Source organism: Carcharhinus amblyrhynchos, chromosome 2, assembly GCF_965287045.1.
Source record: "Carcharhinus amblyrhynchos chromosome 2, sCarAmb.v2.hapA, whole genome shotgun sequence".
Classification (NCBI taxonomy): Eukaryota; Metazoa; Chordata; class Chondrichthyes; order Carcharhiniformes; family Carcharhinidae; genus Carcharhinus; species Carcharhinus amblyrhynchos.
The window spans coordinates 48522915-48537974 of NC_137325.1; the positions used below are offsets into that span (position 1 = coordinate 48522915).

The window sequence follows — 15060 nt, forward strand, 5'->3', positions numbered from 1 at the left end:
GTGGATCTGTCCATCCAATTATTCAGAAAGGAGAATCTTTTATTCCATCATTGTAAGATCCATTTACAATCTTCCAGGCTTTTGGATTAAAAAAAAGCATGAATGTTTCATTTTTTTTTGTCAGACAGATCGAACAAGAAGATTGATTAAACTTCAATATATCTTGAGTTCAAACTATTGCACACGGCAAAGACAAGCTGACTCTAGACAAAATAAATTAAGTAATATTAAATCTGCATGGCTCATTTTGGATCCACACTTTAATGTGCTTCATTCTGTTCAAATGCAGCATTAGTGTGGGATCAGGTAATGTTCAGAACAGACGTGACCTTGCATTCCAGGTTTCTGATAACTGTCAGTTTTAATCTCCACTTTAATAAATGCTTGTGAACTGTTCTGATGTTTCTACAGCTGGGCTGTTGGTGACTGGGGAGAATGCAGTCAAACGTGTGGAAGAGGTGAACAGTTTAGACAGGTCCACTGCACCCGAAGACTTGCTTACAATAAGCTAGAGGACGTGCATCATGCGTTGTGTCCATTTCCAATGCCAATACGAAAGCAAGCATGCAATACTCGCAACTGTCCACCTGCATGGAGTGTAGGAGCTTGGTCTGAGGTACATGTCAAAATTACTGGAGGAACTGTGATTATTCATTGATAATTTGATCTTGAATTAAGCTGAGCGTTTTAACCGATGCAAGACACCATGTTCTAACCTAGAACATAACCAATAATAGATTGCAATCGGGTTGAGGATTAAAAACTTTTACCATTTAATTTGACATGGACTGACAATGAACAGCAAATAACCCCAGTAAGCCTTTTCATCATATGCTTTCTGATGTCTATCTGCAACATTCAATGCTGTATATTCTATATGTGGCAGCATTTTGTTGCAATGGTCCATTTTCAGTTCAACCTACCGGTACCCCTGGCCTTGTAAAACATCAGTTTCAATTCTCAGTTATGAAATAAGAAACAGCATGTTATCCACTGCACCTCAGGCCACACGTGGTATGATCTACTAAGACTAAATTAGAAGTGGCTGCTGAGGAGATGAAAGCATTGGGTGACTCAATTGCTTGACCTCTACTGTCTGCCTTCCCTGTTGTATATCTGTTTGTAATTGACTTATACTTGCTGTTACTGCACAAATCAGTTACCTCCTCTTAGATAAATAGTTTACTTACAATGTTGTAGGTGCTGATCGTGCACGATTGCTGTTTATGAAACAAGTGAAGGATTGACTGAGTTCTTCAGTTATATCCTTTTCTGCCTTCTTTTCAATTGGATATTTTAATTTTAAACATTTGAAGGCATGAACTAATTGTAAAGTTTTAATTATTTCACAGTCCGATCTGTTTATGATGCAGTATCTGATTAAGCTAACGAATGTGACCATAGTTTAAGTTGATATATTCTTTATTAGCTAACATAGTGTAGATAAATTTATTTTTCTAACAGCAAATCATGTTGCAAAAGTTCTTTGACAAAACATTTCTGTATTTTTGAATATGATTTAGAAGTTAATGCTCATGCTGTAGTTTTCTGTTCCATGAGGGGCAAACTGGACAATTGGACACTGATGAGTAAGCCCATTTTGGAGTCATCCCAATGTTCCCAAAAGGAGAACACTAAAACGGATGTACTGACCCCTAGTGGTCAAAAATCTGATTTTTCTCCATCATAGAAGATACAGAACTGGAGGAGGGAGGCCATTCAGCCCATTTTATTTATACTGGTTCTTAAGTAGAGGTATCCAATTGTCCACATTCCCCTGCTCCTTTCTCAAGATTCATTTATTTTTCTTTCAAATACTAACCTAATTCTCTTTTGGGTGATGCTACTAAATTCTGATTCCACCACCCATTCAGGTAGTGCATTCCAAGTGATAACTCGCTGCATTGGCTATCGTTGACTTATAGGTTTGTTGTAGTTTTAAAGTATGTTGAATGTTACCTTGATAAATGACCAGTAAAATTATTTCTCATTTAGTTTAATGTCACCTCGCACAGTTTTATAAAATGCTTGGCATTAATTAGAGCCATTCTTGGAGTACAAATCTACACATATTTGAATAAATAATTTGCCTCAGATCCTCTCATGACACTGTCTAACAAGTGCAGTCTAACAACTGCCAATTTTATAGGCTACAAAGAACAAGTAGGCCAGAGATCATTTTAGATATAAATGATGGCACTGCAATGTTAATACTCTAGCCTGTATTTTTCTTTTTCTGTAATGTGTTAGCTCTGACATTGTGAATGGATACTTACAGTTTAAAATTTTAACGAGGTTTAATTCCATGTTCTGAAGGACCAACTCTGCGCCAATTTGGAGGAAACTTAGTAGGAATGTCACTAAGTTTGTAATCCAAAGGCCCAGGTTAATGTTCCAAAGACATGGGTTCAATTCCCACCAGGAATTTAAATTCAGTCAAGAAATTTGAAATATAAAACTAGTCTTAGTAATGGTGACCATGACAACTACCATTGATTGTTGTAAAACCCATCTGGTTCATTAATTCCCTTTTATATCCTTACCCGGTGTGGCCTACATGTGATTTCAGACCCATAGCGAATGTGGTTGACTCTTAACTGCCCTCTAAAATGGCCTAGCAAGCCAAGGGCAATTAGGGATAAATATCAGATGCTTGCCTTGCCATCAATGCCCATATCCCATGAAAGAATAAAGAAAACAAATGGTTTTGTGTCCAAAGTACTGTCTGTTTAGCTGTGTTGGTCCTTATTTCCAGAAAATAGTAACCAGAATTTGCAGTAAAAGTTCAAAACTAAAGCAAGTGAATTTCTTGGGTATGAAATTGACTTTAAAGAATGGATTCTATGCAAGCATCAAGAGATCAAATTCATCAGTTTGAAATTAAAAGATCAAAAAACCCTATCTAGAAAATCTATTTTGAAGATGAATAGTTTTTACACTGACTGATTTTGAAATACAGCAGTTAAGCTGACAATAGATTGGCAGAACATAATTTTAAGCGCTTGGTATGATAAATCTGATTTGGCTGGTCACTGCATTTTTTTGTTTCTCTAGTGTTCCCGAACATGCGGAAAAGGATGGAGGAAGAGGACTGTTGTTTGCAAGAGTACGAATCCGACTCCCAGGACTCCGATCCTGCATGGTAGTGCTTGCAAGGCAGAACCAAAACCCAAAACCCAAGAAACCTGTTTGCTGAAACGCTGCCATAAGCACCGGAAAATGCAATGGTTCATATCTACATGGGCTGAGGTAGACTAACCAGTTTCTTCTTAAGAGACGACAGTCATTTTTCAATTGGAGAGTAATGGATAAGCAGCAATGATATAAAAAGAACATGTAAAATCTCCAATGAACTGAATGTCAGAACAAATTTATAATTTTAAAGCCTTGCAACATCAATACAATCTCCCATAAATGCAAAGCATGTTGGAAATTCACATCCAGCATGTTGTCATTATTCAGTCTTGTGCTGGCTGTGTGCAAGGCTCTACTGGTGCATCAGGGCATCACAATCTTTCATTAGGGGTGGAAGCCAAGTTGTGGCAGGTCATGAAATCCATGAGAAGGAACAGTGGGTGAGATATATAACAAGTGTTTGATCCACTGTTGGATCGAATGCTTGTTATACATCTCACCCACTTTTCCTGCCACTGCTGAAAGTTAAAATTGCCCCACATCACTTCTCGTTCATTGCTAACTCAGTTCAGTAGAATTTATGCACACAGGCAAGGATTTTTTTTTCAGGCTGAGGGAGGTTTCACTGGCTGCTTGGAGAATTATCGAGGAACCCCAATCAATTCCATGCTCCATAGTGGAGGCCGACGAGATCAAGTGCCTTTTAGGCAGTTAATTGGCCACCCTCAGGCCTTCCCCATAGCTGAGGTCCCCAGCACAAGCAGTCCTGCCCACTGAGAGCGGCCGGCCAATCACGAAGGGACCCCAGGTGATCAGGGAGGGGAGGAGGGAGAAGGGTTGGAGGCGAGGGCAAGAGATTGGACTTCAGCACATCACCCTCACCTTCCTGATACCAAGTCACTGGATTGGGCACAGAATGTCTACCCAGGATGCCTAATCATTGACATCCCACCCCCAGGAATCCTGTGTTACCCTGTTTATCCTCAGCCTTATTCAGGCAAGGTATTCTCACTCGGATCTCTCCCATGATTAAGTGGGCCTGGACTCCAGCTGTGATGGGTTGCATAAAATCCAGCACTAAAAGGAAACTGCAGCATGAATACCTGATTATCCACAAATCAGTGAAGAGACTAAGACACACAAGTTTCACAGTAGAGGCCGCAAAGTAAGATGTGCAGCAAGTTAAGTATACTGATATCTAATCCCATGTTGGGGCTTTAAAGGAAGCAGAAATGCTGGAAATGAGCAAAACAAAATCCTTACTAATTTACTGCCCTGGGATGGAACTTCACCCACCACGAATTGAAGCACACACACACAACAAATTTCTGTCCGTTTCCATGTGCAGGCTCTGTGCTGGTGTGTGAACTCGGAAAGTTACCCACGGGGAGTCACGATCAAAGGTCCTCACCCAAACGATTAGCCTAAATATTTCTTTCCTTTTAGAAACTAATAGCTCTTTATTTCCACAATGTTCTACCTTCATTGCTGAGGAATCTATGGTGGTAAAATCTGAGGGAGCACAAAATGGGCATGAGTGAATCAGTTTCCTGTTGCCCAGTTTAAATTCCCTTTCTACGGAAGCTTATGGGAAGGTGCAGTAGGCAGACTGTTTCACTACTGCCAGTTTGCACTGCTGCCGGTATTGAATTTTTCCTCAACGACATGATTCAATCTCAGATTTGTAAATTTATCTTTATCTAGAATCATAGAATGAACACTGCAGAGAAGGAGGCCGTTTCAACTCTCTGATTTATTCCAGCTCTCTGCAACAGCAATGTAGTTTATCCCACTTGCCTCTCCATTCCCTGTAGCCCCTGCATTTTCCCTTCTTCACGTCTTCTTCCTCATTCACTTTGGAAAGTCACAATTGAATGTGCCGCCATCAAACTCTCAGACAGTACATTCCAGATCCAAACCACTCTCTGAGTTAAAACATGCCTCATGTTGTTTTTGATTCTTTTGCCTGTCATCTAGTTCTTAACTTTTCTGATAATGGCAACAATTTTTCTCGATTTGCTCTATCTGGACCCATAAGATTTTGAACACCTCTATGAAATCTCCTCTCCACCTTCTGTAAGGAAAACCTCTCTCTATCTACCTATCTGAAGTCCCTCATCTTTGGAACCATTCTCATAAATCTTCTCTGCATTCTCTTTACATCCTTCTTAAAGTGTTGATTCCACAATGGGACTCAATATTCCAGTAGAGGCTAACCCAGCGTTCTATAATGATTCATCTTAACTTCCTTGTTTTGTAATCTATGTGTAGAATTTTCCCCACACTTCTCGCTAGTGGTCCCATCAAAAGCCAGCCCCTGCAAGCAAGCAAAGCAAATGGTGATTGACTTATACAGGATGGGAAGATCCTGGTCTATGTTTCTATTTACAAAGCCAAGGTCCCTTATGCCTCTTTAACCAACTTTTCCTTTCATTTTCGATGATTTGTGCAAATATGTCCCCACTTAGTTCTGTTCTTGAAGCCCACTTTAGAATTGTACCCTTTAGGCTGTATCACCTCAAATGCACCATTTCACACTTCTTCTCAGCAATCAATTTCATGTGCCATATGTCCGATGCTTCTATCAGCATGTCATTACCCTCCTGAATTCTATCACTCTCACAATTTTTCCAAGCTTTGTATCATCTGCAAATTTTGAAATTGTGGCCTGTAAATATAGGTTATTAATGTATATCATGAAAATCAATGATCCTTGGGGGCATCCAGTGTATACCCTCCTTTGGTCTATAATACATCCATTTGCCACTAGCCTCTGCTTCCTGTCACTCAACCAACTTCTTATCTATTTCCCTTCTATTCCATGAGCTTCAACTTTGTGGTTATTATGCAGTTTATCAAACTGCTTCATAAATCTACATGAATCACAATAAATAGCATTACCTTCAGCAACCGTTTCCATTATCTCATCAAAAAAACTGTTCTTTTTTTCTCTTTAAATGTTTTCCAGTGTTCTGTAAGTTGTGGTAAAGGGATTCAGAAAAGACACTTAAAGTGTGCAGACAAAGACACCTCTGGAAAATATAAAGAGTTTGCTTACAAAAGGTGTAATCACTTGCCAAGACCGAACCTGGAGTTGGAGAGAGCATGTGTTCTAAGTGCATGTCCAAGAGCAACAAATGAAAGGGCCTTCAGCAATGCACTAGCAAGCTGGTATGCCTCACCTTGGTCTCAGGTAGGAGATGTTACAGTTATTTTACCTTGGATTCATGTGCAGTATTCCTATAATATTTGTTCAGTACATTCTAGGAATAAAGTGGAAGGATTATAGTTTCACTGTTGGTTTGAATACAGTGATTGGGATTTTAATTTTACCATAATATGCAGTGATTGTCAAGTAAATCCTAAATTTAAAGGCAAAATGCTACTAACAGTAACACTTTTAAAATTCAGGCACTTATTACTCGGAACAACATTAAGATTACAATTATATGATGCCAAATGCTCTCAGATCAGTAAGTATAATGACCCAGATCTTCCCACCTCTGGATCAGCAGAGGCCAGACATATGACCCACGAAGTATGTCCAGACTCCATACAAGTCCCAACACGTAGGCCTCCTTGGGAATTGTCCGGAAGTTTGAATTTCTGATGGGAAGTTTCCCTGTTTCCTGGGCCCCTCCACAAAAGTCAGTTGTTGACTTTGGATAGAGTCCCAGGAAATATTAGTCAGAGGAATCATGGCTGCAATTCTCCTGAATTGGACCTAAGTGCCCACACCAGCAGGAAACTTGGAGGGTTTCCCATTGCTGTTAGCAGTGTCTATTAGCTGATATTCACCCAGTTGATAAATACTAATTTATTCATATTGGGCAACCCAACAGCCAGTCGTGCTGTTCCAAGACCATTTTTAAATGACAATTTGATCTGTAGCTTGTTTACTAGTCTCTCTCTCCCAAGAAATTAAATGGTGCCCCACCCTCCCCCTCCCCCTCCCACTGACTAGGGAGCACCACTAGCCCCTCACCCCTCGCCAAAGAGGGCACTCTCCCCACCACCCATAAATAACAGGTGACCTCCCTCCCACACCACACAGGCACCAGAGTGACCCAATCTGACCCTGTCAGATTCCCCCACTCAGCCTCCCTTCCACCTCACACCCATTTCCCCCCCCCCGCCTCACCCAGCCTCCTTTCCCCTTCAGACCCCCCAGTCAGCTTCCCCTGAGGCCAAGCACCTTGGTAGTGCCAACAGTGCAGTGCCCTTGGCACTGACACCCTGGTCTAGCATCTTGGGCCCCAAGGGGACACGAGGCAACAGGTCTAATTTGCCCTTCTGCTGCTGCCAGGCTGCAGAGGAAGGGTCCTGGCATCTGGGTGGGCTCAGGCTGGGGGCAAGGAGTTGACTCCGTCACTCTTCACTGGGATAGGTGTGTTGTGACTGGACTGCTTCTCTAGCCCTGCAGACCTGACGATCACTCCTGGCACGGTGATTTCAGGCAGCTCTGTGATCAACATCTTCATTCCTGCAGTCAGCTGTGCAAATTGTGAAGTGGCCAGGTCACCTTAACCTCCATGCCCCCCAGTCACCTAGCAGGGTTCTAAATCATTGCAGCACTCCATTCTTCAGCTTAAATTTTCCTTCTCCCTGTCAGGATCATGGGGTACTTGAGGTGCTATCAACTGTGAAGGGAAATCAAAATAAACACAGGTGGCTGGAGGCTGATAGAAAACCTTGATCTGACAGCTGAATCTTTTATGAGGCACTGCATTTAAAATAGTTACAGATCAAAGGCTTCAAGTGCAATGGAAAAGAGTTTTCAACGATTTCTGCTTCACATTAAAATTGTGTGCACGCATTGGGGTTGAGTGCACAGCTGGGCAGACTGGAAACCAACCCAGGTGAAATTAACATTTCCTATCTGTCAGAGGTCTTCAAAATGGTTGATCTCACCTGCAGCCTCTAACAGGAAGAAAGGAAAATTAACATTTTATAACAGAAATTCATTTACATCCTCCAAACACATGTGTTTAAAGACTTATTAACTTCCATTCATTCCATTTAAAAAAGTATGACACTGGGTAAATACTTTGTATGCGATTTTGATCTCTTTTATGAATAAATGCTGACATTGACTGAAGATAAATAATTATTCCAATTGGACGTTTTCCCCTCAGTTTAAATTGCTTGTGAGAGTGGGTTTTCGGAAACACCAACGTGAATACAGCAAATGTTCACTAAATTGATTACTGGGCTGAGAATTTCCCCTATGTTGGGTAGTAAGTAAATTGGGCCTATGTTCTTTGGAATTCAGAAGAATGAGACACAATCTCATTGAAACACATTAGATTCTGAAGGGGCTTGATAGGGTAAACTCTTAAGGTGATTGTTTCTGCTGGTTGGAGAATCTAAAACACCAGGCATGGTCTCAGGATAAGAGGCCAATTATTTAGGACTGAGATGAAAAGTTACTTCACTTAAAGGGTTGTGAATCTTTGGAATCCTCTATCCTAGACGGTTGTGAATGCTCAATCATCTAACATATTTAAGTCTGGGATAGACAGATATTTGGTTTTTCACGGAACAAGAGATTTGGGGAACAGGTAGGAAAGTGGAGGTGAAAGCCAAGATCTTCTATGATTGCACAGAATGGTAGAGCAGGCTCAGTGGGCCATAGTGTCTGCTCCTGCTCCTATCTCATGTGTTCTTGAATAACTGTTACTTTTCAGGCTAACGGCAGATTGTAGCTCAGTGACTGATTTGCATTTTTAAAATTACCTCCTAGTGTTCTGTTAGCTGTGGTGGAGGTGTGCGAGCCCGTGCAGTGCAATGCCTTGCATATGGCAGGCCAACCTCCGGGTGCCTTCTGCATCAAAAACCTGTCACCACAGAAGCATGCAACACTAATTTCTGTCCTCTACCTGAAAAGAAAGGTAAGAGCTGAAGCAATGTTTTACACTAATAGATATTTTTATTATGTGTTCCTTCTGGGAATTATGGTATAACGTTAACTATATTTTAAAAATATCCTTTAGAATACATAATTTCTAGTAAGTTGCTACATCTGCCCCTTAGTTACGAGAGATTTTTATGCACCACCCACCCCCACCAATCAACAAGTTTGAAGATTCGTGATCTCGATAAATCCAGTGGATAGCTTACCTGCCTTCTGCCCGCCTGCCCCTGTCCTCGTTGTTATACCAGATGTTGGGGTGGCAACAGGTGTGACCTACCTATTGGCCAGTTGAGGTCCTTAAGTGAAGAAGTATTTCCAACTTTAACGCCTCATCCTGAAACTTAATTGGCAGCTCGAGTAGCCTATGCTAAGCGGCCAGTCCATGGGTATCTCTGCACAAGCTGTTGGCGGACAAGATAGGGCCACAGGTATCATTGCAGAGACCGGTGGTGAGCAAGATGAGGGTCTCTCATTTACTTTTCCCCTGGAAGACCCCCCCCCCCCCGCCAACTCCCAACACCACAATGCTTACTCCCCCTGTGGCCCTTCCCCACCTTCATCTCTCAAACCTCCGCCCTCTCCACTGGGGTTGCCAGCTGGGCACCACTGTACACTTTTGCCAAATTCTGATCCAACACCACATACCCCTGAAACAAAAGTGCTGGAAGTTGCAGGCTTCTGATTGACTGGCAGCCTGCGAAGCAGAACTTCTTGTTCCTGTGGGGGCAGAAACCCTATCTCCAGCCTATTAATGGCCAATTGACCATTAAGATGGCATTGGACAACTAGTGTTCCCCTTGGCAGGCTCTTCTTCCTCTGCCGCATCAGGTGGCTTTAACCCATCTGGATGTGGCTGTCAACTATCTTAAAAATCTTCTTGAACTCTCAGGCTACTCCAACCAGTATGAATTCCTGAAGTATGACAACTTCAACAAAACATGACTCTCATGTCGCATTGATGTCTGCCGTATAGGAAATGCGAGTTCTCAAAACACCAGTAGCTACATTGCCAGAGTGGCTAATTCTGGAGGAAGGGATCTTGGCTCAAAACCCTAGCCCTAACATAAAAATGTCCTGATACTGTTCCCATTCTGTTATGCAACATTGTGGGCTGTGAGTCAGTGGTGCACCACCAGCCACATTTAGTATCATCATCGGAAGACGTTTCCAAGACTCTGAAAAAGGTATTGGGCACTTTGCGTCTGTAAGTGAAGCACATGATGTTTGTTTGAGGCCCCGTGTGAAAACCTAAGTTGCCTTAATTTCAGTCAGCAGCAGATCAGCCGTATTCAGGAAATCGTGGTCATCACTTAGCCTAATAGGCACCGCTGGAGGACACACCCAGAAGTGTGAACATTTAAAGCCTTCTTAGCTGATTCAGGTTTCTCCTGGCTCCACATCAAAACTGGCAAGGTGGGAGAGGATCATCACTGCTCATCCTCTGTCGCTTCCTCCGTCCCAATCCACTATTTTGCATATCCTCGTTTTTGGCCACCGCATCCCTCGCTCTTCTTGATTGCAGCCTTTCTTTCTGCCAGGCCACCTACTAAAGGGAGAGAAACTGAGGAAGTGATGTGTCAGAACAGAATATTGTGACTGTGTTTGGGGAGAGGGCTGAGGGGGTTTATAATGGTGTGTGGTTGTATAGCAGATGCTTCCCGAAATGCTACCAGCTTTATGCTGCTCGGTAGTTACATTAAATGCATTTTATTTTCTCGACAAATGAAATATGTTATTACGAGAAAATGGAGGAAGTTCATTGTAAATTTTAATTCAAGGTATTAATTCAAAGTGCAGCATTTAAAATTGTAAAAAATAATGCAATTTATTTTCTTCCTCTCTGCCCTCTTTTCCCCTATGTACACACACCAAAGATGTATTTTGCAAGGATTATTTCAACTGGTGCTACCTGGTGCCCCAGCATGGTGTTTGCAGTCACAAGTTCTACGGCCAGCAGTGTTGCAAATCATGCTCCAAGTCAAATATATAGAAGAACTTGCGAACGAATAAACAGCATTGATTGTGATATAAGGAAGCTGCACATTGTAATTTCGGTGGCATCTGACAATTGAAGAGGTAAAAACTATTCAGGTTCTCGCTTGTACATGAAACCAGGCAGCATTCCACTTGTCAATCAATAAAAGATAAACAACGGCTTTCCTTATATGTTACAACGACCAGGTCAACAAAATCTTTGCAGCACTGCCCATATTGAAATTCTTAGCTTCACCAGCAGCAATGAACAATGTCTGTACAATGCCATGTACCTCAGTGCTAAATTGAAAAATTATCACCATCCATTCAAACGAAGAGTCATGTTATTGACTACAAAATCAGGCTGCATGAAATAAACTAAGCAAAGATTTTGAGAACCAGAAGGCATTTAAAATACTGTGTAAACAGTGGGTGGGGTGGCAACAGAAACTGAAGTGAATTTTCCCAACTATTTATTTTACCTCGTTTGAATAAAATGATGACCAGCAAGTAAAACACACTGTGCTATATTAAAACTACTGTAGCTATTATGCCATTGTAGTGAGCCCTTTGACCCACTGGCTTCAAGAAATGTTTAGTCTTTAAATGATTCAATGGTGCTTTTTTTAAGTCAGTAAAAATGTGTAACTGTCCATTAATAAATTATGCTCTCAGAACACATATTCAAGACTGCAGAAGCAGATGCAAATGGACTATTTTGAGAGCGAAAGTAATAATTATGTCAGTACATAACAAAAATTTGAAGGTGCTTTATTTATTTGTCAAATTGATGGGTCTTTTAGAACTGGTGGCCATCGTACTGAAAATGAAGTTCCATTGTGCACTACAACTTATTGTGTACCATAATAGAGATACAGAAACAAACATTATCCAAATGCCATTTTTAAAATATCATTCAATGTAATATTTTCACTTTATTATTGTTGAGCTTCATGGTACCACTAAATTAACAATGGTGCTTTCAAGTACAACCTTATTAGAATTTTTTTAAGGAAAACGTTCTAATTTATTTACAATTATCTTGCAAACTTGTTGAAATGTTTGCCTTTTGCAAAAAAGAAATGCACAGTTTAAAATAATCAGAATTGTTGAAGTATCATGGTTACTTTAAACTTTATTCAATTCTGTGCAGTAATACTGTAAAAGTTTTTTCACCCAGCTGTGAGAAAAATATTTATGTTTTTATGGAGTTTTGTAATAAAATTTCATTGGAAATATTGTAATATCAGTCCTTTGTGTTTGTTTTAGACCTTTAAACTTATAAATTCTGACCTAAAATGCAAGATGAGTTTCAAGATCTTTGCAAGATTATCATTACTTGAGACACAACAGGCGATTCTCCCAAAAAAAATTTAAGTGTCGAATTCGTGCAAAAACTGGAGAACATCATGCTGGTTTTTTTCAGTAAAGTTACAAAATGTATCTCCCACATTCTGTGCACTGCAGAGTGCCTCGGTGTGATTCACGCTAAAAATATGGGGGCTGGGCCTATTCCCATTGGAGAGGCTGGCAGCATTGCGCTAAGCGGGCCACTGCACATGCACTGATCTGTCACAGCAGTAGCCCCACACTGCCAGCCTCCCAATTGCTGGTCGCCCTGCAACCCCACATCACCACTTCCCCACTCCCCCCCAGAAATGTCCAAACCAGCCTCAACCCACCCACCCCGGCCCACCTCAATCTCTCTCCCCCATCCCACCTTCCACAGCCCCAATCCCCCAATTTCTTCCCACACCCCTTTGCAGGCCAACCCACCCCAATACCCAGTCCCGATCACTGGCCTTCCTCCCTTCACTCTGTATGCAGATTAGGCATTGTCCCTTGGCACTGCCTGATGCCCGGTGGCAAGAACCAGGGAGCATCTCCTTTTCCCCCGATCCTTCATTCTTTTGGGGAACTGGAGTGAAACACTTCTGTCTGGGGGAGAGGCTAGCTGGCTCAGAGACTTCAGTCCTGGACCTGCTAATGATATGTAAAATAGATTAAAATTAGCATTTAAGTAAGTTATTCAGCTCCATGCTGATTACTGGCGCAGAGCTGATGGTGCCAAAAATCTGGCTGCCAGAGAAGCGCAGAGGCCGAGGCACCCAGTGGGACACCTACTAAACAGTCTCCGCTCGAGTCTCCTGGCCCACTGCACTACAAGAGCAGTGCAGCGAGCTGGGAGAATCGCCCCCAACATCTGACACAATTTCATGACTTCATCTCAGAGATCATAGGACTTTGTAAGGTAGAAAAGCTGCTGTAGTTCAATGGACTTAAGCTTCTAGATTAGAAGGACAAGGGTTATTTAAACTTGTGAAGGATCCAAATAGTTTGGGTGGAAAACTCATCAGCAGAGGTCACACTTATTGCTGAGTATATTGATGGAAGGCCAGATATGTACAGTGCTTCCCGTTCATATACAATATTCAATGCACAGGTTTCACAAAGTAATCCAGCCATGGTAACTTTGAATTTTTTTTTATATATAGCCTCTCCTGGGTCACTGATGTCTAGTATCCTCACTCTTTGTGATCACCATTCTGTCACACAGTAACTTTCTGGCAACCAGAGCAGTACAATATTAGAAGGCCTAAAACTGGCAAGCTGGACTCCCACTTGGCATCCTGCAACTCAGTGGACTGCAGTTAATCAGGCTGGAGCCTCAAGATTATAGCTTCCACCACTACTTCTTTGATTAACGTGGATTACTCTGAGCACATTACTATTGTAAAAGTTAGACATTTGGAGTTGCAGTACCACTGCTCTCATTATTGGATGTTTAAACTACACTCATACCTCAGCTAGTGAAAGAGCCAAACAGCCAGAGGAAAGTCAGATGATGCAATTTTTGGCAGGTGACTGGTGGAAGATGCTCCTGCGTCATTTTCCTCTGGCAAAGGTTATTTGTCCTAATAGTATATTCCAAATATACAAAGCCAGCATAGAATTTGACTCCATCTATATCCAAGAATTCACTCTTGACAACTTTGCCATTCAGGTTAATCCTGTTCATTTGTGGAATACAAAGCCAATCCCCTGTTATACACTTCAATCCATATCAGGATAAGCACTTTGTCGGCAAAGCCAGAATTTATTTCTTGCCCTCAATTTTCTTTCATTAGATGATGGATGGCCTGCCTACTTAACTTGCTACAACCCTTGTGGTCAAATTGCTGCACAATGTGTTAAGTGGAAAGTTGGGGGATTTTGAGACAGTGCCAATAAAAGAATGATATGATGGTTTGTGACTTGGAGAGAGGCTCGGACGTGGTGATGTTCCCTTGTACTTGCTGTCCTCATGACTGGTAGAGATTGTGGGTTTGGGAGGTACCATTGCTGAAATGCATAGTCAATACATTTCTCCACTTGCAAATGTTTAAATCTGCATAGTTGTAGGAGATTTGCATGATGATTGAAGCTGTTTCAATTACATTGAACTGACATGCAATAATTTCTGGCTTGCAAATTGGAGTGGCAGAGTGGTAATATCTGTTGAATGTATCTTTTTGGAGATGATATTGATTTACCTGGAAATAGTTGTGTTTTTTTTTAGTTTTACACCTCAAGCTTGAATTAGCGTTAGGTACACAGCTGTCTAACACATCTTTATCCCCACCTGTCTCAAGAGACCTGGAATCCGATCAAGCCTAGAATTAGAAGTTAAGTTCTTGCATTACTGACAACTGTTAGGAACAACGGTGAATTGACTTGTAGAAATATCTATTTGTTCCCTAGTGGGCAAAAGCATATAAGACGTGCTGGCTTTGGTGCAGCTTCTAATTAGACTGTTTCGTGTCTCAGAGACCCAGGGCATGAAAAAAGTGTTGCCGATTGTAACTCTATAAGCTGTGTGTCTTTTGCTTAAAGCCCAGTATTGCTGGTAGTGTCATTCTAGTGTCAGCCATTTTTAAAAACCATGCCAGATATGTTTTACGACTATGTGTAGGTACATAAAAGACGGTCATAAAGAAGCTGGAATAGATGAAAGAATTCCCTGTAGCACTTGTTAGAATATTGCATTGAAACACAAT

General features: G+C 41.4%; 1 protein-coding gene across 1 annotated transcript in view; it reads left to right on the forward strand.

Moving 5' to 3' along the window:
* The window catches only part of adamts16 (ADAM metallopeptidase with thrombospondin type 1 motif, 16), a 226589-nt gene extending 214400 nt beyond the window's left edge, over nt 1–12189 (forward strand). Inside the window, exons 19-23 of the mRNA XM_080216078.1 lie at nt 412–616; nt 3055–3249; nt 6104–6328; nt 8879–9026; nt 10924–12189. Coding sequence (XP_080072204.1) covers nt 412–616; nt 3055–3249; nt 6104–6328; nt 8879–9026; nt 10924–11039 — 889 coding nt within the window. The 3' untranslated portion in view covers nt 11040–12189. The remainder of the gene's footprint in view (nt 1–411; nt 617–3054; nt 3250–6103; nt 6329–8878; nt 9027–10923) is intronic.
* Nucleotides 12190–15060: the final 2871 nt, after the last annotated feature.